At 39.6% G+C, this 25540-nt stretch overlaps 2 protein-coding genes across 3 annotated transcripts in view; one reads left to right on the top strand and one right to left on the bottom strand.

The window, feature by feature from the left end:
- The window catches only part of lrig1 (leucine-rich repeats and immunoglobulin-like domains 1), a 71711-nt gene extending 66547 nt beyond the window's left edge, over positions 1-5164 (top strand). The window contains exons 15-18 of the mRNA XM_036559632.1: positions 830-1264; positions 1675-1806; positions 2754-3017; positions 4632-5164. Coding sequence (XP_036415525.1) covers positions 830-1264; positions 1675-1806; positions 2754-3017; positions 4632-4840 — 1040 coding nt within the window. The 3' untranslated portion in view covers positions 4841-5164. The remainder of the gene's footprint in view (positions 1-829; positions 1265-1674; positions 1807-2753; positions 3018-4631) is intronic.
- A 7718-nt stretch (positions 5165-12882) lies between these two features.
- The window catches only part of slc25a26 (solute carrier family 25 member 26), a 91757-nt gene continuing 79099 nt past the window's right edge, over positions 12883-25540 (bottom strand). The window contains exons 9-10 of one of the 2 annotated variants that reach the window (XM_036559740.1): positions 25380-25453; positions 12883-13351 (exon numbers count right to left, since the gene is read on the bottom strand). In XM_036559740.1, coding sequence (XP_036415633.1) covers positions 13255-13351; positions 25380-25453 — 171 coding nt within the window. In that variant the 3' untranslated portion in view covers positions 12883-13254. The remainder of the gene's footprint in view (positions 13352-25379; positions 25454-25540) is intronic. The other variant, XM_036559741.1, reaches the window with a different exon arrangement.

Here is a 25540-nt window from a genome sequence, read left to right as displayed (position 1 = left end):
TCCACTGTGTATAATGAAATGCATGCATAATTAAATGGTTCTGCAAGTCATAATGAAATGGTTATACAAGTAATTTAATTATGTAAGTCATTCAGAGTGGTTTGTGTTCCATTCTAAAGAGACTCAGTGAGTCAGAATTGAACACAGTGGTGATGATAGGAACCAGACGTCTGAAGAGTTTGTGATTGTTTTGAGTTTTGATAGTTTTGAGAAGGCCTAAAATGTACTTTGTATAGTCAGTTAATGGTGGAGAGCTATGTGCTGGGTGTCATAAGGCAAAGTCACCCCCCCCTTCCAACATTAGGTATAAAAGAGGTGTAGGTTCACTGGTGGTTTTAGAAAATCAATAAATATTTCTGCTGTAATCATCACAGTCCGTGGTTCCTGTCACCACCACTGTACAGTAATCTGAGTGTGCAAGTTTTACCACAATGAGTCATTTCACATCGCCACACTGAATGACTTTACATTTAGTTTACATTTCAACGACATTGAAAATTGATTTACGTTTAAGACCTTTCTTTTTTCCTCAGGCCTTTTGGTGGGTAATGCTACAGCTATTTTAGTGTGTTTTATTCTTCCTTTTTACTTTTGTAGTTTTATTTGAATTAGTTATTTATTTTTTACAATGACACTTTTTTGTTTTTAACCCCATTTTACTCATTGTAATTTTTATGTTCTATTTCTCTGAAGCACTTTGGGCTGCATTTCGTCAATGCAAGGCATGATATAATGTTGATTTACTGTTGTCTTTTGTTGATTATTTCTGTTCATAAATAACTTGCCCTGTTGGGGATGTTTACTCAAGTGTATTCACTTCAATTTACAGAGACGCCCCACTTGGCGCAAGGAATGGAGGACCGCAGTGTTGTCGTTGGAGAGACTGTAGCTCTGCAGTGTAAAGCTCTGGGAAGCCCTCCACCCCGCATCACCTGGCTCCGGGGGGAGGAGCCCCTGCGGCCCAGCGACCGCTACCACTTCACCCCTGGCAACCAGCTGCTAGTGATCGGCAGCGCCGCCCTAGAGGACGCCGGCCGCTACACCTGCGTCATGTCCAACCCGCTGGGCACGGAGCGCGCTCACTGCAGGCTGAGCGTGTACCAGCAGCCCACCAGCTCCTGCGCCCTATCATCCGGCCCCAGTACCGTCACCGTGGGCATCATCGTCATTGCCGTGGTGACCAGCATTGTAGTGACCTCGCTGGTGTGGGTGTGCATCATCTACCAAACGAGGAAGAAGAGCGAAGAGTGCAGCGTTAATACTGGTGCGTGTTGAAGACCCACGTTTCATTCGTCCACTTTTTTAATTGAACTATAACCTTTTTATGACCAAAGGTGTAAATCTCTGATCTCAAGATTCAGTTTGATAACGATTCTTTAGTAAATAAGTAATATATTCTGATTTATTTACACAATAGTAAAATAGAAAATGAAAACACCGAGCAATAATTTTTAAGAAAATAGTTAGAGACGTTTATTGGACACACAATGTGTGTCTACTTTATTGAATATTGTTATAATAAATTACAATTTATAATAGTCGTCCAAAATCAGTGCAGTTCAGATCCACCTTCAGATGCTCTGATTCATTTTTACATCCTGATTCATTACAAAATTCTTCTTTACTGTGTCAACAAGAAACTGACCCGCTTTCCAATTTTTTCCCATCTTCCAGATGAGACAATTGTCCCTCCTGATGTCCCGAGCTACCTGTCCTCACAGGGGACACTGTCCGAGAGGCAGGACGTATGTATCCGTGTGGAGTCCAGTGGAGGCTCCCAGCCCAGCGGACACAGAGATAGCAATGGTACGCTGGATAACCCATGTTTTTAGCATGTTACCTCCCTGAAAAGGATGGGTCTGGCTGTGGACCACACTTGTGAATGCAAACCTTACATACTAGTAGCGCTGGGCATGTGACAGTATTTATGGTTATCATGATAAATTCACTCACGATATGTCAGAATATGGTTGTATACCATGAATACCGTCAGTATTTAAAAAACACTTCCCAACTGCATGTTTAATGCATGTGAGATATAAATAGTCCTGGATTTGTGCAACACAGTGTGCGAAATATTGAGTACAAATCATTGTATTCATAGGTTTGAAAGTATTTTTTAAATATGGCACTATTTGGTCTGTTCTAACTTATCAGATGTCAGGACAAAATGAATATTGTGTCACATATCATCTATTTTGAACACTTTCTGAAGTATTGTGATATATTGCCTGCCTCTACATACTACATTTTACAGTAGTTACCAAATGACGCACAGTAGTTACTGAATAATAAGTCTAAATATAAAAAAATTGAATAATAAACCTGGAGTTTAAGGAGTTGTATTGCTTTCAGTGCCTCAGATCTAATGCTGGAGCTCTAGCATTGCACAGTTTAGTGTTTCCATTCCTGTAATGCGGTGGTTGTCAGTTCCAGTCTTAGGAACACTTAGAGCCCCCTTATCAAGCCCTTAACAAGCTGGATCACGTTTGTTGAGAGAGCGCTTACATTACATTAAAACTACGCAGGACAGTGGATCCCCAGGACTGTAGTTGAGAAAACCTATTTTAACTCATGAGACACCACAGACTGAATTAAAGTCTAACACTAAACTAACCTGCTGCAAATCTCTAGCAAAAAGTAAAAGAGTAACCGTAACTGACGCAAAGAATATTTAGCTCATTCCATGACACTAAACTGAAATACAGTATGGGCTGAACTGAGCTATTTTCTTGTCTTCGTCTTCCTTCCAGGTGGCTTTGATGTTCCGGTGGTGTGCACAGACTGCATGGAAAACAGCACCACCTACTCCAAGACATCAGACTACCACCCCCAGGGGATAGCGCCCCCTTCAGGTCCAGAGTACCAGCAGGCTCAGCATCCCTCAACCTTCACCAGCCAAAGGACAGGCGATGCGCACTGCAATGGCACACCCAACGGGGTCAGGAGAGACACCCAGCCCATCTTTCCCAGCAACCATGACAGGTCATCGCACAAGAAACATAGCGACAGAAAAGGTAAGGAAACAAACTATTAACAGCGAAGGGAATTATGACATTTTTAACAATTGACTTTGCACAGATTCTGTTTAATTTAATTTAACATGTCAGGGGAAAATACAGTCATAAGCTGTAACTTTTGCACAGGACATTGCACAGGATTTCACTTTAAGCAAAATGTATCACATCTAATAATTTATCCAGTTTTGTAGGTCATCTTTCTGTAGATCAACTGATAGTGTCTTAAATTACTTACACTTAAAACACAAAGATAACTCACTAAATCAAATTAACAATCCGGTATGGTTCACCTTTTATGCTTCACAGTATACAGATTCTGCATTTTCGCTTTTAGTCAAAACAATGTCAAATATGTCCTTGTTGGAATACTGTTTGCTTAAAATGTGGATATTTGAATAGTTAAAATAGTTCAAATGTCCCACTACCGATGAGGACAGACTGATTATGGTTCACATTGACAGCTCTTCACATGTTTCATTGCCCAATATCCGAGTGTCATACTTGGGTAGCGAGTTTGATTCATGAGGATTCGCCCTCAGCCCGTAAATCAGGAGAAATGCTCTGTTTCCATCATCACCTAATGAAAGCTGGGGCAGGTTCTGTCCTGTCCCCAGATCTGATGGAATGATTTAGCTCAGCTTGGCTTTAGGCGCGTAAGGAAGGTGTGCGGTCGCATACAGCATTCCATGGCCTCAGGGCCAGATGAAAGAACGTGTGAATGTGTGAGGATCGTGGGTTGCTATGACTGTATTATACACAATATGATTATTCTACAATCAAAAATTTGCAGCGCTGCTCCTCCTACAGCTTTCAAGCTAAAACCACAAAACACAAAAAAGCAGTGTCCTATAATCTACACTTAAAGAGGTTGCTTGCTGTTTTAACTTGTTTGACTTTGTGTTCGTACAGCTTGCTCACAATCCTGAGCCATTTCACTTATATAAAATATAGTGCTTTTACTGCTACCTCTTGTTCTATCATAGCCAGTATACACTCTGTAACCAAATGTTTTTGGACATTTTTCTTATGTCATTTTCACACAAGCATGGTGAAAACAACCACCAAGCAATGCCCTGACAACAAGCTGGAATACCGTAGCAACCTTGTAGCAATACCATAGTAACTACCTGGAATTACTATAAAAACTCTATTAAGTTATCAAAAACAATCAGCAGTGTTCTGCAGTGGTTAACTTGAAGTGTTGTTATCTGTCTTCGTCAAGACAATTTTAGGTTCGTTCACAACATTTCTCTTTTTTTAATGCCCAGTTCTAATTATTTTCTAATGCTGGTCTATTTTCTGATGCTCAGTTAAGTCTGAGTAGTATTAAAAGTAGCAGAGATGTTTGTGTATGTGCATCAGAATCGTATCAGTATCAGCAGATTTTTACATTTTATAAATGTTTATGTATGAGCATCAATATCAGCATCAGTATGTACATAAAAACAAAATCACACATCTGCATCAGACCAGAACAGCTTTGAAATGTTTACAAAATTAGCTATAATGTGTATAACCGAAATCGAAAAAATGTTTGATTTCCAGAATTACCGTTAGCGTTTCATCGCCCATATCTCAACTCAACCTTATTTTTTTATCATGTTTTTTTAGGGTCTTCGGCAAAGAAGACAGGGACAGCAAGCTCTCCGTCAGCGGACGACGGCTACCATCGTCCAGCAAAGCCAACGTCCCTCCCCTCTGCCCACACGGACACTGAATGTGGTTCTGAGCTCACAAAGACTCTGTTGCCTAATGGACACACGTACACGGCCAGACCCACCCAGAGTGAGAGCACCCCCCTCAGGCGGGCCAGTGACTAACCCCCCGCCCCCGTGGCAGAGACTCTGTTATTATTTTTATATCCTCTTTGCACTGCGAACTGCTACCTCAAACTGAGGGGTGCAGATCGAGCTGGCCCCGTGCGTCTGAATGCAGAATTGGGGCGTCCCGGAGTTTGAAGGCGAAGCTTGAACAGGGGGGCGTTTGCGCCCCTGTCCGAGCGTTACAGCTGTACATAGTTTTAAATCCTCCTCAGGGAGGCTTCGTTCACCATTCGAAAATGTGACTTGCATTTTGAAGCATGCTAATGTAGGGAATACTGTATGATACAACAGAGTGCTATAACGTTGGACTTTGAATTGTACATAAGAGTTTTCATATATATATATATATATATATATATATATATATATATATATATATATATATATAAAATTATATATATTATTATATAACTTTTACAAAAGAGTATTTGAATCTATTCTGTGCATGGTCCAAACGGAGTGATGCTATTTTTTCCTTTTACAAACCTCCTGAGCTTTTCCCGGTTCTTCAGCCCTGGTGCCTTATAGCATGAACAAAGACTCTGTATTTTTCTTTCTTTCTGTGCTTTTTTTCATGAAATGGAATATTTCCTGCACTTGAAATTCAAATAAGCCCTATAACTTTCATACATGGCCTTATGACACGGTTCATGTTTACTGGTCTTTTATAAAGGAAGAGTTTGGCATTGAACTGGTCAGGCCCAGTATGGTACAAATGAGGGGAAAAGACTTTTCGTGTGTGCACGGGCACAGCAGCGAAGATATTTTAGCACTTTGGTATCAATAGGACGACATGGAATGATATTCTTAAGTCAGGTCTGAACATTTGTCGAAACGTCTAAATTTTCAGAATGAATTTCAACAAGAGAAAAATCTGTGCACTCACAGAACACAGAATCACTAAAATACTCGTACTGACGCTGCGTTCGACTATAGCTTCTAACTCTGAACTTCCGACCTCCAACTCCAATTTCAAACTGAGTATCAACTGAGAATTCCTGTCACTTCTCTAATTTTGAATGCCATTTACTGTACATCAGTTAAGATACCGACACGGTAGTTGGTTAAACCTGTAACACTGACTGTGAACTAAATACATCATGAACGTTACGTTACCTGGCTAGCTTGTTGCTAACAGCTCTCACTTTTAAATGCACGGAGGTCGAAAATGACAATTCCAAGCTCTGACTTCCCACTTCCGCGTTAAGTCGAACGCAGAATGAGCAGAGCTTCAACTAGAAACAGAAACTACTTGGTTGTCAAGTAGGTGAGTCGGCTGTACTGCTTCATGACACGCATTTATAGCAGACGTATAGCAGAGGTCATAACAAAATTCATATCATCGCTGTCCATAAAAAAATTTTCACTTTTATTTTTCTACATCATCTGACCACAGCTGCTGTCCTTTACATTGTGCAAAACTTTCATGATGAATGGACCAATAGAAATGCTCCAGAATCAATTGGAATAAAACCAACGTAAACTGTTACGTTGACTTAGGCTATGTTCACACAGCAGGTAAAAGTGGCCCAAATCAGATTTTCTCACCAAATCTGTTTTTTTTTGTTTGGCTGTTCATAATATCTTTTAAATGCGATCTGTATGTGACATCAGTCTGAACAGACCAGCTCCTAAACCCGCATGTGACAAAAGAACAGTGCTTCATGTTGCTTCACCTGGGTCATCCAGAGGTAAACAATCACGACTGCCAGCGAACGCCAGTCACTCCAGAGGGTTCAGTTTCATCTTCACCAGCATCCCAGGAGCCATCATGAAGCGTCATAGACTGACAGCTGGGCTCATCACCCAGAATTAATTTAATGAATTCCGATCTGGCTGTTCAGACTGAGTCGCATTGCCACATATCGGATACGTATCGGATTTCAGTGCCACATATGAAAGCGTCTCAAATCGGTCGTTGTGTGTTTTTGCTGTTCACACCGACACCCAGACACATCTGTGTCAAATATGAAGAAAAAGATGGAATTTGGGCCACTTTCACCTGCTGTGTGAACACAGCCTTACATTGAACTTACAGACGTAAAGAACATTTTTGCCTTGACCATTTCGGAGATACATGTTTTTCTCTGGACAGCTACAACATATAAGAAAAGACTAACGTACGTAAGATTTTGGACCATTTAAATTAGTCCTTTCCTCATGAAATGTCCACGTAATATAAAAAAACAGCTAGCATTTTCAAATAGTGTGGAAGAAATAATGTTATGAAGTTTTGGTATGAAAGCAATATGACTAATTGTGTCGCCTTAACTGGAGACTTGACATCATGTTCAGCTCTTCCATCAAGATACAAACCACAAAGATGCTGCTTCACTCACATTAAGGTTAGCCTGTGGTACATTTGAACTGTATTTTGTTTTTTTTTTTGTTTTGTTTTGTTTTTTTTTACTGACTGCATTTTGTAACACCTATGGAAAATAATAACTCTAAAAACTAACAAATACTGTTAGTGATAGCAAATAATGCTGCCAAAATGTCAAAAGGGAATGATGATAAAATGACTCACTTGGTGATGGTTTCCACACAGGGACCGGCCAGTATCTAATCTTCAGCAAACACCATTAGCTAATGCTAACTCCACTCGGCGCCATCATCAGGTAGACTCTCTGAACCAAATAACTGATAAAAGGTAAACAGCTCTCAAGTCTGTGAAAGCTTTTAATGCCTAATCTTCCAGTGAAATGTTACAGCTACCAAACTGAGGGAGCAATGCATAGAACAGGACTTCAGAGTCTGCCGTTAGCTGGCTAGTTCAAAACTGGCTTACAAAGCAGGATGTTAGAGTTAACCAGCTAATTCAACACCAGTTTATGAAAGTTTACAGAGTTAGCCAGCTAACCTAACATTTGAGAGAACAACGTCTGCCTCAGAAAGTGATACCTGGAAGGTTTTGGTATTGTTTATGATCATTTTGACTGGCTAATTCTGTAACAGGGCTTTCTAAAAAAGCCTCCAAACAAAGGCAGACGGTAAGTATGGGTCACCTTCACACATTAATTTATTCAGATGAACTCGAACCGCTGTACACTTACAATGCTAAAGATGTTGAAGTGTTTAACATGGCAAGTGTCTATTAAAGTCACATTTTTGCTCTTTGATTTTTTCGTTGTCTGAATTTTCCTGTTGTTTTCAAATTCTGACGTTAGTCTAGTTCAGCAGGACTGTAGGTGTAGAACCTTTTGAAGAGGGCAGAATTTTGTGTTGTAAATACTGTAGTTTTCACAGCTCATTTATATAAATGGGTTAAAAAGGAATTATATATTTTTGTAGAGTTCTGCACAATAAAATGGTAAACCTAAAGATAATTCAGTGGTTTGATGTGAAATGCTAGTAAAATGCTAGAGGAACGTAGAATTGTTGACCGTGGTGGTGACAGGAACCAGAGGCCTTATTACAGAAACCTCTTAAGTCTGAAATCTTATCTGTTTAGTCACCATGACAACTTTAGTTAGGACTGAATTTAGGACAGAAGCTCTTACAGAACAGTTCTTAAGGCCATAATCTTATCCATTACCTCCAGATATGAAAAAACAATATTATAGAAACATCCTAACTAGACTGAATCTCCTAAATACTGTCCTAACATTAAGATAAACCCCAGAGGGTCTTAACTTCTGTTTAACCGTCTGTTTGTATTGTTTTGTACAGAGACGGACAGCGCAGTTCACTATGACCAGCATAATGACGCTACATTTATCTACACTGAAAACGCTGCTTTGACTTGTTTTTAAAAGTCCAGACGCTGCAGACTCGGCCTCCACCTCCTCTTATGACCTTCGTGTGTTAATGTTGATGATAAAATATGACAGCGACGGTGGTGAATAATGAGGAGACGGAGCTGAACGTGTGTCTGTTTATTAGGAGGAATAACGTCAGCGCGCTCGGCTAAAACGTTTGGGAAATGGAAACTGTGGAGATAAACAGCCTGAAGCGCTGAAACAACATTCTCAATATTCTTAACTCTCAGTTTATCACGCTTTTTTGTTTGACCTTTTTGCCTCAGTAACGGTAGCTAATATTAGCTTTCTGGCTAACTAGCTTGATTACGTGTTTACGGTTCAGCTGTGCGCGTATGGTCGGTTGCTAGGTAACAGACAAGACAGTTGATTGTCGACTTCGATTCGTTTTCTTTCTTTTTTTCTTTCCTTTTCTTTTTCTTTCTTTCTTTCTTTCTATCTTTCCTTTTCGTTTTCTTTCTTCATTTTTCTTTCCTTTTCGTTTTCTTTCTTTCCTTTTCGTTTTTTTTCTTTCTTTCTTTCTTTCTTTCTTTTCGTTTTCTTTCTTCCGTTTTCTTTCCTTTTCGTTTTCTTTCTTTCTTTCTTTTTCTTTCTTTCTTTCTTTCTTTCTTTCTTTTTTGTTTTCTTTCTTTTCTTTTTGTTTCCTTTCTTTCTTTGTTTCCTTTTTGTTTTCTTTCTTCCTTTTTCTTTCCTTTTCCTTTTCGTTTTCTTTCTTTCTGTCTTTCTTTCTTTTCGTTTTCTTTCTTCCTTTTTCTTTCCCTTGTTTTTTCTTTCTTTCTTTCTTTCTTTCTTTCTTTTTCTTTCCTTTTCGTTTTCTTTCTTCCTTTTTCTTTCCTTTTCGTTTTCTTTCTTTCTTTTCGTTTTCTTTCTCTTTTCGTTTTCTTTTTCTTTTCGTTTTCTTTCTTCCTTTTTCTTTCCTTTTCGTTTTATTTCTTTTTCTTTCTTTTCTTTCTTTTTCTTTTCTTTCTTTCTTTTTCTTTCTGTCTTTTTCTTTCCTTTTTGTTTTCTTTCTTCCTTTTTCTTTCCTTTTCCTTTTCGTTTTCTTTCTTTCTGTCTTGCTTTCTTTCCTTTTCGTTTTCTTTCTTCCTTTTTCTTTCCCTTTCGTTTTTTTTTCTTTCTTTCTTTCTTTCTCCAGGAGAGGAGAGAAGGTTAAGATTTCCTGATTTAAGATGCTGTAAGATACGATTCCTAAATTAGGATAAGGTTTCTGTGATACGAATTTGTGAAAAATCTCATCTTGACCTGTCAGATCTTAATTTAAGACAAAAAGACAGGAAGTTTCTTTAATACAGACGTCTGAAGAGTTTAATGGCTCTAAAAACTCTCACAGAAAGTTATTGCATGGAATGGTTATGAATATGCAGTATATTGCCTGAAATGTTGTTTTATGATAGTTGTGAGTTTTTACCTAAAAGGTATTTCTAAAATCAGTTCATAGTGGAGACATACATCCAGGGCGTTGTGAGGAAAGTGGTACCAAAATAAGACACTTTTTTTCAGATTTACCATTATTTTATCATGATCAGTATTACATATAAAACACAGAGGGCGTGTGTGTTTACTGATGATTTTAGAATAAAAAAACACCCCTGGGTGAGGGGGTGCACGACCTCTGGTCCCCATCACCACCACTGAAAATCTGAGAGTTTCTCTACAGTGAACCATTTCACATCAAACCACTCCGAATGACTTTATTTACATCTCAACAACTGAATTATGGAGAAATGTTTAAAAGTATCTAATTTCCCTTACAGCATAGTCGTGGATTGCAGTTGAATTTTCTGTAGTCCAGGCTTAGGCCTAACCCAGGTCTGTAAAACTGTCCCTTAGTGTACAGTAAAACAGTCAGGCTCATTCAGGTTTTCAGTGTTCAGACATCTGAAGCTGAACTTTGAAATAAAGTTCAGCTCTTAATATGAACAGATGTGGTAGCCCTCTATTGGGAATTTTATGTTTAATCCAAGTTTAAACTGCACTGTGTATCCAAATGTGCTGTTTGCTTAAAAGAGCTGCATGCACGATCAAGTAAGTAATGGGGCTTTGCTTTTAGAGTCTGCCATGATTGTTGATACTGCAGGTTAAACTTACTATGAATTATGAGCGAAAGTTCTAGTCTGCATTATCTGCTTTTCCTGTTTGGTCTGGGTGCTCGCAGTGTTACGAACAAGAACACAGCATTTCGTGCACTTTCAGGGAAAGCTAGGTTTGGATTGTATGGTTGTGGATTTTTGAGCAGTTATTCTCAGCTACAAGGTCCTCTAAGATGCTAAAACAGCTGCCTAAAATAGCTCCTCATAGAATTTCTACATATGACTCCAGCTTTCTATGTGCATGTGTCATAACTCTGAATGGAAGAAAAGTCCAGCATATAAAACTTGTAATTGGCTGAATTGTTTGTCCCATGGTGCCTGTGTAGAAGCTAGAAAGCCAAGTACAGAATTTCACAGATTTTTCAAAATATCTGTAAAATTCAGAGATGTTAACTCTGTTTAGACTGTTTTGATGTGAAAAATTTAATTGTAGAGAAACTTACTCAGATTTTCTTTATATATATATATATATATATATATATATATATATATATATATATATATATATATACGCAGTGTAATTCATCACCAGTCCATCTGTTTCTCTGCATACTTTGTCAGCCCCCTTTTACCCTGTTCCTCAGTGGTCAGGACCCCCATGGACCCTCACAGGTAGTGTCTGGGTGGTGGATCATTCTCAGCACTGTGGTGGTGGTGTGTTAGTGTGTGTTGTGCTGGTCTGAGTGGATCAGACACAGCAGTGCTGCTGGAGTTTTTAAACACCTCAGTGTCCCTGCTGGACTAAGAATAGTCCACCAACCAAAAATATCCAGCTGATAGCGTCCTGTGACCACTGATGAAGGACTAGAGGATGACCAACACAAACTGTGCAGCAGCAGATGAGCTATCGTCTCTGACTTTACATCTACAAGGTGGACTGACAAGGTAGGAGTGTCTAATAGAGTGGACAGTGAGTGGACACAGTGTTTAAAAACTCCAGCAGCACTGCTGTGTCTGATCCATTCAGACCAGCACAACACACACTAACACACCACCACCACATCAGTGTTACTGCAGTGCTGAGAATGATTTACCACTCAAATAGTACTTGCTCTGTGAGGGTCCATGGTGGTCCTGACCACTGAAGAACAGGGTAAAAGAGGGCTAACAAAGTATACAGAGAAACAGATGGACGACAGTCTGTAATTGTAGAACTACAAAGTGCACCTATATAGTAAGTGGAGCTGATCAAATGGACAATGAGTGAAGAAACAAGGAGGTGGTCATAATGTTATGCCTGATCGGTGTAAATATATATATATCTGTATGGGTTTCCTCCCACAGTCCAAAGACATGCAGTCATCCGAATTGGAGATGCTAAATTGCCCCTAGGTGTGAATACGTCTGTCTGCCCTGTGATGGACTGGCAGCCTATCCAGGGTGTTTTCTGCCTCCCCCAATGACTGCTGGAATAGCCTCCAGCACCCCCAACGACCCAGGAGGATAAGCGGCTGTGTGTGTAGGCTATTAAAGATTGAGCTACCTTTGCTCCACATTCAACCACATACACTAGGAGCTACGGTAGGTTAATCGAGAAGGCCTCAGCTCTACACACAACCCCACAGGTTAATTCTGACTCACTAAAGCAGATAAACCTGTGTTTTTGTGTGTGGTGCTGTTAGCTTAAGCTAATTTTAGTTTATATCACTGTTAGCACCAGACGCTAACGTTAGCTTAGCAAAAAGACTAAACCACCAGCAATTCTGTGTCACTGGTGCAGCACTGAGGCAAGTTTACAGGATAAACACTCAAATCTGAGCAAGCGAAGTGGAAGCTTGTCTTTGTTTCTGCACTGCCTCGTCTCAGCCTGATCAGTCTGTAACATAGCAGAGGTAGCGTGCAGGGTAGTCAGGGAAGGGGCGGGGTTTAGAAAATGGGCAGCACAATTATACACAATTTGCATAATCGTGCATATTCATAGGAATTCACATTCTTTATGGGTGTTGAGGTTTAGAGACGCCCCTTTGCCAATTTTAGTAGTTTCTTGAGCAAAACAATAATATATAAAACAATTTATTGTTCAAAATGGATGATTTTTGTGTTGATTTATGACTTTAGGGGTACTTTAAGGTCCTTTACGGTCAAACCTGGTCATTACCACTTCTGTACGTGGCAGATTAGGGGTGGAAGTGGACGTACTGAGGTGTTTGAAGTAAACACTGTAGGGTTGTGAAAAGACAACATGAAAGTCTTAGTGTAAAATTCTTTTAATGTCCTGTTCAAAGCACACATGATCAATATGGCATCTCTGAAAAAGAGCCACGTTATAAAACACCCGGAATTCAGGCAGTTAAACTTAATATGTTGTGCATGGATAACCAGGAATGCAAACCGCTGGGTAATGTGATCTGGTGGTGGTTCCTCCCGCACCAGGTGTGTCAGCCACAGCCCCCAGAAGGCCACGTCAGGGTCCTCAGCTGGTATGACCTGCAGCCACTTGCCTTTATTCACTGTGCTAGGAGATTTGTCCAGTTCTGCAGATCTCAGGTCAGCTTTGTGGGCATCATCAGAGTCTAATCAGTGCCGATCAGTCCCCTGCAGCCTGACGCAGCCCTCCATCCCTCTATAACAGCATGCGACGCACCTTCTCATAAGCTCCGAGGAAGATGAAGCCGCCCACGCTGATGAAGGTCATCCTGGGGATGCTACCAGCAAACAGCCTGCGGGGGTTGATGAAAGGGAAAAACAGAAAGAAGAAGAAGATAAAACGTCTAGTTCAGCTGCAACAAAGCGCTGCTTCTGCAGACTCAGATCAAATCGGGTTACAATTCCATCTGACAGCGAGACTCTCAGAGATTAGGCTAATTCTGTGGGAGGAAAAAAAGCTCTCTTTTGGAAACTTCTTCTGAGTAACGGCAGAAAGGATAAAAGCACTGGGACGCGTGTGAAAGGTCACACTGTTATCACAGAGCGTAGGTTTTGGGGGGGGGTGGCTTGTGGTCATTGAAGTTTTTAGGGCTAAATGTCTTATTGAGAAGCGGAAAGTTCACCAGCTTAAGCAAGTTTAACGTTACAAACTAATTATGCATCTATGAGTTTCTCTGTCGCTGTTCCTGAATAGCCTGACTTTAGCGATGTAGATCAAGGCATCATTTTTTGCAGGTACAGTTGCGTGCAAAGGTTTTGGCACCCCAGTCAATTGACTGATTTTCTTGATTTTTCTATTTGAAATGAGTGAGCACATCCTCTACAAACAGGACCTAAAATACAGCATTTTCCACATATTTTAGTGCACAATTTCTATTTATTTGCTGAGTTTAACATGTTGGGGGAAACAAATATATATAATAATTTTATTTCACTGCTGTTGGACCAAAACCTTGTATCTCCATTTTTTTTTTGCAGATTTTCAGTACATATACTTGAAAATGCCTGTTGGCCTTTGTATTGTGTGAATTTCATAAAGGATGGCCCAAAATAACTTGGGGAGTCTGATTCCACTGACACATTAAAAGTAAAGTCTGTTTTTCCATCTCCTGTAAAGTTACCAGTTTGGAGATATGAGGTTTTGTTCCGACAGTAGCGATATATTATACGTATATATATATATATATATATATATATATATATATATAAAAATATATATATATATATATTCTATTTTTGTTGAATTCAGCCAATAAACAGTAATTGTGCATGAAAATATGCAGAACTGTGTTCTCTGTAGAGGATGTGTGAACTTATTTTTTTACTTAGAAAATCAACAAAACATAATTTGACTGGGGTGCTAAAACTTTTGCATAAAACTGTATATATGACAAGTATAACAGGTGATGATACAGTAGTTAGTCACACAGGCTATGATGTTAATTTAGCTACCTAGCAACACCAAAGTGGCCTTTAACATGAACAGAACATGTGAACATCCTTTTACATGCGCACTCTCCAGGGCTGTAATGATGCACATTTTCTGGTTCGAGATCAAGATTCAGTTTCCTTTGTTTGTGTGTTAAACCCAGAGGAAACAATTCTGTCTTAAGATTGTCTCAGAGAAATAAAGCAGATCTCAATATTATATTAATGAAGAATCACTGATTTCTGAATTATTTCTCCTAAACCCCCCTTAGGAAAAAAAAGGAGACTAACATCAGCATTTCACTGTAAGACGTTCTGGGGATGAAGGAGAAAAACGGGAGTTCTCCTTTTGCACAGACAGATGACGAGGATATCTCACACTTTTCTTATAGGAATCTTATTCAGCTGAGTCTGAGGTGAGACGAGTCAGACACTAAAGAGTTCAGCCACGTGTGACAATATTTTGATCAAGGTGAGAAAATCTGAGTTTTATTTCTCAGGAGCCAAATTTCAGAATCAGGAGAAAAAGGCTTAAGTCTCATTTTGATTTCAAACTGGACTTAACCACGTCCAGGAGAAGTAACTGAGATGAAGAGGAGATCTCATTTAGAATATTTCTTTCCTCTGGGAAAAGTATCTTGACTCTCTGAGCTCATCATTCCGATAAACATCATTTCAGAACTTTTTCGATGCCGACTGTAACACCATTCATATTTTGACAAAAACTGCAATTTCTCATTACAGTCCTGTGCGAAAGTTTTAGCATCCCTGGTCAAATGACAGGTTTTTGTTGATTTACTAAGTGAAAAAAACGTAATACATCCTCAACAGAGAACATAATTCTGCACATTTCAATGCACAATTACTGTTTATTTGCAGAATTTAACATACTGAGGAAAAAAAAACATAAAATGTGTGCAAAAGTTATGGCACTTTTTATATTTTTTATTTTGTTTTTTTTCCATTATGTTAAACTCAGCAAATACATGCAAATTGCACATTAAAATTAGCAGAAAAATAGCATATTTAAGTGAATTCCCTGTAGAACCTGTTTTAAACTTATTTTCACTTAGAACATGTTATTCAACCAGGGGTGTTCAAACTGAATTTCAGTAAATCGTTTTTATTTCTGTGTTATTTTACGTGATTTTCAATTTTGGCCATCACTTGTTGTCTTTGCATGTTCTAGATGAATAAGGATGACTAGACTTGAATGAGATTTTTATCTACATTCTGTAAAGCTTTTCCAAAAAAGGCAACAGTTGCTATGAAAGAACACTTTCATATCTGTGGGCGGAGCATGGACAGATCAATTAAGCAGGGTCTTAGAACCGGAGGTGGGAACCAGTGAGATAAAAAAAAAACGTGGACGTGAAAGAGTCACTTATGTGAAGAACCACTCTTATGAAGTGTCAAAGCTACTTATGTGCTAATAGCGCCCCCTTGTGGAGAAGGTTTAGGCTGCTGTATGTGAGTGAGTGAGTTGTAGGTCACAAAAAAACACACTAAAAACACAAACATTTCACAACCTAAAAGAAACCCAGTCAAAACAGCCAGTATAAAAATAATCCCAGTCCAGAATCAGGTGTCTGGATTTTCTCTGCGAGTCTAAAACGAAGCGTGTTCTGTAACGAGCGCCGGCGATATTTGTGGGCAGCGGCTGCGCAGTTTGGCAGCTTTAGGCCTGACGGAGGAGGAATGTGTGTTGATGTTGGAGGAGCTGGAGGATGCGCCGGGGGCTGTGAGAGTGCGCTGTCCCTCCGGGCTCTTTTCCACGCAGCTGCTTTTGGCATTAGCGCCGGCCCTGGGGGCCTCTCCGCATGACGGATGGCCAGATGACATTCACACACGTCCCTCAACCATCCAGCAGCCCCCACCTCACTCTCTCACACTCACTGCCTCTCCACACTAGCTCTTTCTTTTTCTCCCATTTCCAATTACTGCCTGTTTCTGAGCCAATCTCTTTCACAGGCTCTACAGTCCCGTCCAGAGCGAGTATAAAACGCCTAAATATACACCTGAAAACTCCAACAGGTCTTGATAATGTCAGCCTGACAGCGTTACTTCCATCAGTGCTTAATGCAGTTTGTTAACAGTCGGCTGTGCTTTACAAGTAAAGTAGTGTTCAAAGATCATTTCATCAACAACACAATGGATTTAACAACTCAGTGCATTAAAGGGCCTCTATTACGGAGAACTGATGTGAGCACTGTTTACAGTCTTCACTGTCTGGTTCACACAGTCCATATGTGGAAACTTAGCTGCAGAAACAGCTTTGAATTTGCTGCTTTTGTGATGTCACAAAAACTAATGCACTTACATACATCCACTCATTCAGGCTACAGCAGTTTAGCCACAGAGGTTAAGTATTTCAGCCTGGACTGCGTTTTGAATGATGCTCAATACATACAGTCATATGCAAAAGTTTGAGCGCCCTTTGGCAAATTATGAAAATGAAACAAAAGCATAATTTAACCAGGGGTGTACAAACTTTTGCATATGACTGTGTGAATTTCCATCTGGGGAAAAAAAAACAATGTTTTGGTTCAGTTATGATTCTTGAGGAAACAATTCAGTGCATCATAAACCCCAAATTTCAACACAATTCAATTCAATTTATTATTTTTGATATTTTCAGAATTATCTAAACACACATTATGCTTAGTATAATAATAAAAATTACATTTTTACTTTTGAATGTCTCAAATTAGTCCAAAAATGTTATTTTGACCACAAATAAGCACCTACTTTACTGAATATTATTATAACTCAGCTATTATATTATTATTATTATTATTTATTATTGATGTTTTCAGAATGATCTGCACACACATTCAGCACTGTATAATAACAAAAATGACATTTTTGAACTTTTAAAGTGTCTCAAATTAGTCCAATTTTATTTTGACCAAAAAATAAGCACCTACTTTACTGAATTTTATTATAACTCAACTATTATTATTATTATTATTATTATAACATTACAAAAATCTACACAGTTGAATCACCACTCTTAGATGCACTTTAACACCCGTACAGACTGTTTTAGCGGCTTTGTCTCCACGGCCGTCTGTCCAAATCACTTCCACTGACCCACTGACTGTCCCTCTGCTGCAGGCAGACTGAGGTTATAATAGCCGATCAGTGACTCTTCAGCGGTTCAGAGCACCTGTGGGGGATGAGAGGGGGTCGGAAAGAGGGGCGGTCAGAGGTTTACGGCCCTCTATTTAGAAACAGGGTCACAAGTGGTGTACCCACTAATACATCAATTTTGTCAACTGCAAAGCTGTACAAGGTGCCAAGCATGTCAGAGATTTCTCGACTATGCCAGCCCCTCACAGAACTCAGCGTTTTAGCATGCTTCTGCCAGGATCATGTGTTTTAGAGGGATGCTCAGTGTGTGTGTGTGTGTGTGTGTGTGTGTGTGTGTGTGTATTTTCAGGCCAACTTGTCCCGCTGTGCAGGAAAGCCTGAGGAAAACAACAGATTTAAGGTAAGGCTTAGAACCTCTGATCACACAGATACAGCGCTGCGCTAAACAAACAGCTTTTAGCTACAAGCTACTCATTTCTCAGATGTTTCTGAGAAGACTAGATATAAGATAATCCACTTGCATAAGGAAGGAAAACATGAGAGGAAAATATGTGAAAAACAGATGGAGTATGGAAAATAGGACTTTTAATAGCCGTCCAAGAGCTAGCAGACCACCAAAGCTGTCCTCATCAGATAAACAGTACACCCTTAAAAAAGATGGTTCTTCTAGTAAAGGCAATGGTTCTATTTAGAACCATGAATCCTATATAGAACCATTTCATGCTTGAATGGTTCTTCAAATTGATGGAGAATGTGTTGTACACGGCTCTACATAGAACTTTTTTGAGTTTTTAGGTGCTATACAGAACCAAAAATGTTTCCATCTTTGAGAGAGAGGAAAAAATCAAGCTCCACTCATGATTCAGATCCGAAAACATCCACAAGTGTTTCTGTCCATCCTTCCACTGTGAGAAGACGACTCAGCGCTATGGGTCTGAAAGGATGTGTAGCTGTCAAGAAGCTCTTACTGAGAAAAGGAGAAGAAAATGTACAGATCAAACAAAGAAGCTGCTTTTGTTCTCAGAACAATGGACTGACCACCTCAGAGTCCAGACCTCAACATCACTGAATGTATACATACATACATCATCTAAACCGCTTATCCTTCTGGGTCGCAGTGGGGTGCTGGAGCCTATCCCAGCTGTCATTGGGCGGAAGGCAGGATACACCCTGGACAGGTCGCCAGTCCATCGCAGGGCAGACAGACAGACAGACATACACAATCACACACACACTCACACCTAGGGGCAATTTTAGCATGTCCAATTGGCCTGACTGCATGTTTTTGGACTGTGGGAGGAAACCGGAGTACCCGGAGGAAACCCACGCAGACACAGGGAGAACAGACAAACTCCACACAGAAAGGACTCTGGTCACCCCACCGGGAATCAAACCCAGGCCCTTCTTGCTGTGAGGCGACAGCGCTACCCACTGCGCCACCGTGCCGCCCCCCGAAATGTGTTTGAGATTATGTGGATGGTGAGAAGCAGAAAGTACAATCAACTTCTAAGGCTGGATGTACACAACACTAAACAGAGGGCATCACAAACTTAACGCAGAACATCTTGTACTTTTGTCTTTTGACTAGGATCAATACATTCTGTTTTGCCTTCACCTCAAAAGTGATGGAAGTTAACCAGACTGAAATGCATGTTATGTGGGTCTTAAAATTGCAATGTAAAGTAGTCTGCTTACATTCATGTGGCTGCCCAGCATCTACAGGGAATGGAGGGTTATGGCCCTGTAAAATATCCTCCCACCACCAGAATGACTGTCCCTAGCATATTTATGAGTAATTTACAGTCCATATAGTGAAGTGACATGCCAAGCAGCAAATGCTTGAGGAAAAAAAAAAAAATTGAAAAAAATTTTAAGTAAAATATGTGTCAAAGCACTTAATGACCAAAGGTGTAAAGAGAGGCCATTTTTATTTTTCACTGAAAAAAAAAAAAAAATTGAAAAAAGGCCTGTCAGTAAAATGACACAGCTTTCCATTTTAATAACATGTAAAACACGTATGCTTTATGAATGTTGATTGAAATTTAATGAACATGTTATGAAGTGTTTATGCAGATATCATGAATGTGTTACACTCTTTTAGTAAAGTGTTACCCATATTACTTAGTACTTACATTGTAGTTACAGGTATGTGTATATATTGATGTGTAGAATGTGCATATGTGTATGGACTTAGAGTTTAATGTGTGTGTGTATATATATATATATATATATATATATATATATACATACATACCTTTACATTGTTTGTAAATTACATTAAACACAGTGTAAATAAAAGTATAGTAGGTTTTTTCCTTTTCCTGTAAAGTTATCATTTTGGAGGTTTTCTTCCAACAGCAGCGATATATATATATATATATATATATATATATATATACACACATACATGTATAATAATAAAATACCTATGGGACTGTTCTTCCACATTCTCTCTATTGTACAAAACAAGTGCGTGTGTGTGTCATGTGGGTGAGGGGTTGCCATTTGACTGTGTGTGGCAAAACGTTCAAATCCGGCAATCTTCTGAGTCAACTTTAACCCTCTTCTCTGCCAAACGCTTGTACTGTGGAAACTTGATACGCCTTCTCAGCGTGGCTTATCTTTTAACCTTTCATGGCCCTTTTGTAGTAGTCATATGGTGTATATGGTTGAAACGTCTCTTCTTATGTATTGTTGGATTACTTCTCACTCACAGCTCAGTGAAGTTGTTGTTGTGTACAGTCTTTGTGGGTTGCCAAAAAACTGATAAAATCTCTCCATACAGACTGTTAATCAAACTCACTGCACGTAATTAATGATGTAACTGTGTAATTACATGTAAATACCATGGAAATACAGAAATACATAATAACCATAGCCCTCTGTGGGTTAACTACATCAAATACTCCAGACCAGCAGCTGAACTCTCTCCACTAACCATGCTGTTTCAGCAGTCGGGAAGGTGGGTTTCTGAGTAGTTCTTAAAACCAGCAAAAAGCCCCTTAATGCCAGGTCACTTCCTGCCCCACCTGCTGACTGCTGTCACAGCGGAAGCTGAGGAACCATATATGGTTCCAACATATCAGCCACTCTTGCTGACCAATTACTGTTCCCTCAGGGAGCGAAAAGGGAAAAAGAATCTTTCCCTCGCTTTTGGTTCTCAGTACTCTGTGGAGCGAGTCAGAGTGATAGGAAAGAGTTGTGAACTTTCTCACTTCCTGCACCTGCTCCCTGACTCACTCACACCATCATCCTCCTCCTCCTCTGTTAAACCACTCTGGCCGGTCACGAGTGGGCGGACCTAACCAGGACCCAAACGAATGACTCTGCACTCTATAAATAAACCATGCTTCCCAGAGCCCAGGCCAGGCTTGGACCCGATCTGAGCCATGACTCAAAAGATACGGATGAGCGGATTGATCCTGGGGGAATGATGACATTCCTGAGCTGAAAAGGCTGAAAAAGACGAAATCACTGCAATGAAGCCATAGCCAAATTTATCTTTTAGAACTGCAGCTACTGCGGCTAAGTAACACACTCCAATGAGAAGATACACACACACACACACACACACACACACACATTTTTCCTCACTTTCCTCCAAAATTTTCAGTTGTGTCTAATCACATCCACTAGCTAGGTCTCCTCCAATCAGATAACACTTCCAGTGCTAAGAGGCCGAAGGCTAGCACATGCTTCCTCTGAGTCATGTGCAGCACTCTGCATCTTTTCGAACTGCTGCTAATGCAACGTCACTGGACAGCTCAACACGCTTGGCGGAGAACGCTAACTGACAATTCTGCTACGTCAGCTGACCGACGCCAATGCTGGCTAGCACTGCACTGAGCGAGGGCCGTACTACCCACCCAGAGAAAGCAAGGTTAGTTGTCCTATCCAGGACTCCTGGCCATGGATGGCTATGGCAAACTCACAATTTCTAGATTTTTGTTTTTTTAAAAATATGCAAACATATGCATACTTAAGTAGATACTGAAATAATACAAAAACTACTCAACTGGCAAAAACTGATCACGAAAAAGACCCTATTCTCCTGCAGTATCTCACCTTGTAAGTCTCTCACAACACAAGAATGTAGGAATCGTCTAAAATGTCATTTACTGAAAAAACATTCAGTCAAAAAGGGCCCAAAACAGCCCAAAAACTGGCCATTTAAATGTTTTTAAGATTAAATACGTCCACAGCAAATCCTTAAAAGGTACCGCTCAGCACATCATTCCACCAGGTGAGCAGTGGTAAAAAAAAAAGAAAGAATGAAAGAAAGAAAGAAGAAAAAAAAGGTGGTTAAACCGTTCAAAGAATGCTGAACTGCGGAAAGAGAAACCACTACAAACATAAACCAAACATCTTTTCATTCCTTTGGTTTTGTTTATTGCATATGCTGGTACCTTCTAGCAAACACAGCCTTTAACATTTGAAAGTCATAATTTCTTTGTTGTTACAGTTCTAATATGAAATAGCCTAAAATTTCATTAATCCTAAGTATTCTAGCCATACTCCTAGCGCAACAGTGAGTCTTGCGGGTGCCTGGGGAGGCACAGGCCTTCACAAACCTTTGATTGGCACTGCGGTGCCCCCACACTGAAGCCTGTAGTTGACAGGTTATTAGATTGTCAGTCTTGAATATGGTTGAGTATCATCCATAGATTCCTTTTTTCGTGAATGAAAACGTTGCGGCAGTATTATGTACATTTCTAGTGGCATGACGCTCTGAAAAAACAGACACCAGCACAGCTGGTACAAGACGCCACGATCTTCAGCGGGTTTGGTGCGATTTCTTTGGGGGAGTCTTTGAAATGTATAGCATAAGCCCAAAGCATAAGTGAAACGCTATGATCTCTTTGGCTCTCTTCATATGTCTGGATAGATCTGGGAGGTGGATGGAGAGGCGGTAAGGAGGGCAGAGAGAACGTTTAAACGAAACAAAAGCATTTGCAGCCGTGTACACTGAAAATGAAAGTTTGTGAAACAAATTTTAAGCTGGCTAGACAAAGTAATCTCTAAAAATACAGTAGGAAACTAAAGAAATTCTCATTTAAAAAGGTGTGGAAATGTCGTTTGCCCTCCACTAGGACTGTTAAGATTTCACAAATGTGGAGACGACTCAGATTCAGATTCCATATGGCAGGAATTGATGGAGTCGATTCCAAAAGTCGATTCCAGACAATAATCTAGATTTCAAAAACCAAGACACATAGAAGGACATCTGGCAAAAATAAAGACTTCAGTGTTAATTATATTAATTATATAGCAAGGAACTTGGAGAGCTAACGTTAGACTAACAAGTGCTGGATAAGTTCACCTCAGTCAACTCCTTCAGGTGGGTAGATGTTTTGGCACTTGTTTTACTGTAAGCTAGTCATCTGTTACTAACATTACATTTTATATTGTTTTCCACTTTGTCTAATATAATTTTTTGGGTTTTTCCAGACAGACGGTTTTGTGAGTGACAGCAGAATATCTCATTCAGTGTGTGCACAATTGCAGGCAAACTTGAATGTCACTGTGTGGAATCAAGTCCAAAGCTTTGGAGCCAACTCTTGATTCCCAAATGTCTGGAATTGAAGGATCGATTCTTTTTGGGTATTTTAGTGTATCAAACAGCAAGAAGTAATGAATTTATTTATATTATATAAAGGCTACTTTTGATATAGGGTGATATAGAATGACAGTGAGTAGCATTGGCACCTCACAGCAAAACGGCCTGGGTTCAGTTCCCCACTCGGGCAATGAGGGTCCTTTCTGTCTGCATGGGTTTTTTTCCGGGTGCTCCGGATTTCTCCCACAGTCCAAAGGCATGCAGTCATGCCAACAGGACATGCTAACTTGCCCCTGGTTGTAAATGTGTGTGTGATTGTATATGCCAATCACATACTGCCCTGTGTCTGCCCTGCTATGGACTGGCGACCTGTCCAGGGTGTATCCTGCCTTCCGCCCAATGACCACTGGGATAGGCTCCAGCACCCCCTACGACCCAGGAGGATAAGTGGTTTAGAAAATGTATATATATATATATACACATACATACATATATATATATATATATATAAACACATACATATATATATATAACACTACTTTCATCTAATTTTATTTTTTGTAGTAAAAAATACTATGCAAATGCCAGATTAGTAGCAAATCGATGCCACTTTGAATATGGCAGCATTACATGGACAGAAAACCATACTGTAATTTTATTACTGTAATTTTATTGTTACATATTGTGATTATGATGTGTCTTGTAATGCATTAAAAACACACAGGACAGTCGTTGATGTTCTATGACTGCAAAGGCCTACACTGTGATAATGATTAAGAATGATACTCTGTCCAGCTGGACTGCTACAGTAATATGACTTACTAATGTAAACATCACTTTCCATATTACTGTCGTCCCTGCTGGCCCATTCTGTGGCCGCAGGGTTTAGCCTGGGTGATTCTGGGTGATTTTGTAACAGCAGTCGAGACGACAGCACTTCAAAGCGAGCACGGCGCTGCACCAGCTTTGATTGTAGTTGTTTTGGTTGGTGCGGTCAGGAGCGCCACACAGGGCACTGGGGGCGGAGCTTAACATGTGGAAGCACTTTCTAGCTTCACTAGACTGCAATTGGAGCCATTACCATAATTACAGCTTTTAAGCTGGGCAATTTGTACGAGGCACACAGCTGTGCTGTTGCTCTGGGAGAGCACATGTAGGCCTCTATCCCTCTACTGTTTCTCCTTCTCTCTCTCGCTCACTCTCACTCTCTCTCATTTCAAAGCTGTCCCAGAGAGCATATATATATATATATATATATATATATATATTATATATATATATATATTATATATATATATATATATATATATATATATATATATATATATATATATATATATATATGTATCACCATCTAGGGAAAAATTTTCAACATTCTTTCAAGTTGCAGTACTTATTTCTGCCCGCAATGTCAGCTGTATATGAATTCAGGGAGAAGAGAAGAGAAGAGAAGAGAAGAGAAGAGAAGAGAAGAGAAGAGAAGAGAAGGAGAGCAATAAGAAAAGACAAGAGAAAAAGAAAATAGAAAAGATTAGAAACAAGACAAGAAAAAGAAAAGAGAGGAAAAAAGAAAAGAGCAGAGATGAGAAGAGAAACAACAGAAGTGAGGAAAAAGAAAAGAGGAGAGTAGAAACAAGAAAAGACAAGAAAAAAGAAAAAGAAGAGAGGAAAAAAGAAGAGAAGAGAGTAAAAAAGAAGAGAAGAGAGTAAAAAAGAAGAGAAGAGAAACAAGAGATGATAAGAAACGAGATGAAAACAAGATGAGAGAAACAAGAGAAGAGATTATAAACAAGAGGACAGGAGAAAAGAAGAGAGGAATAGAAACAAGAGAAGAGAAGAGAAGAGAAGAGAAGAGAAAAAAGATGAGAAAAGTCAAAAAGTGAAATAAGATGAGAAAAGAGGAAAAATAGAAGAGAAAAATTAAGAAAGAAAACAAAGGATAGAAGAGAAGAGAAGAGAAAGATCTAAAGAAAATGAGGGGAAAAAATCAGAATAGAAGATGAAAGTAAAAAAGAAATCAAAGGAAGATCAAAGGTCGTTGTTTTGAAGTTCGGGCCCGTGGCTGCAAGAGATGCCATTAGGGACATTTTCACATCAACTCACTGTCCACAGCCTCTTTACATAAAAACATACAAACAAACTACTGAATAAATAGAGGGAGAGTGAATGAATGAATCTGTGTAGTTACACAGTCACGCTCAGTTCAGCTAATGAATTCAATGCCTTTACTGGCACAAACTCACCCAAACACACCTTTAGACTTCCACACCTCATACAGAACCAGAGGGATGTTTCCACTGGCTGTGGCCGTCCCAGCCTGAGAGACAGAGAGAGAGGGAGAGAGAGAGAGAGAGTTCAGACTGTTCAGATCCACCACTTCTATCAAAATAACCACCATATACAC

This window comes from Colossoma macropomum, unplaced genomic scaffold (assembly GCF_904425465.1).
Source record: "Colossoma macropomum unplaced genomic scaffold, Colossoma_macropomum, whole genome shotgun sequence".
Classification (NCBI taxonomy): Eukaryota; Metazoa; Chordata; class Actinopteri; order Characiformes; family Serrasalmidae; genus Colossoma; species Colossoma macropomum.
This window is presented reverse-complemented; position numbering and strand designations above follow the sequence as displayed.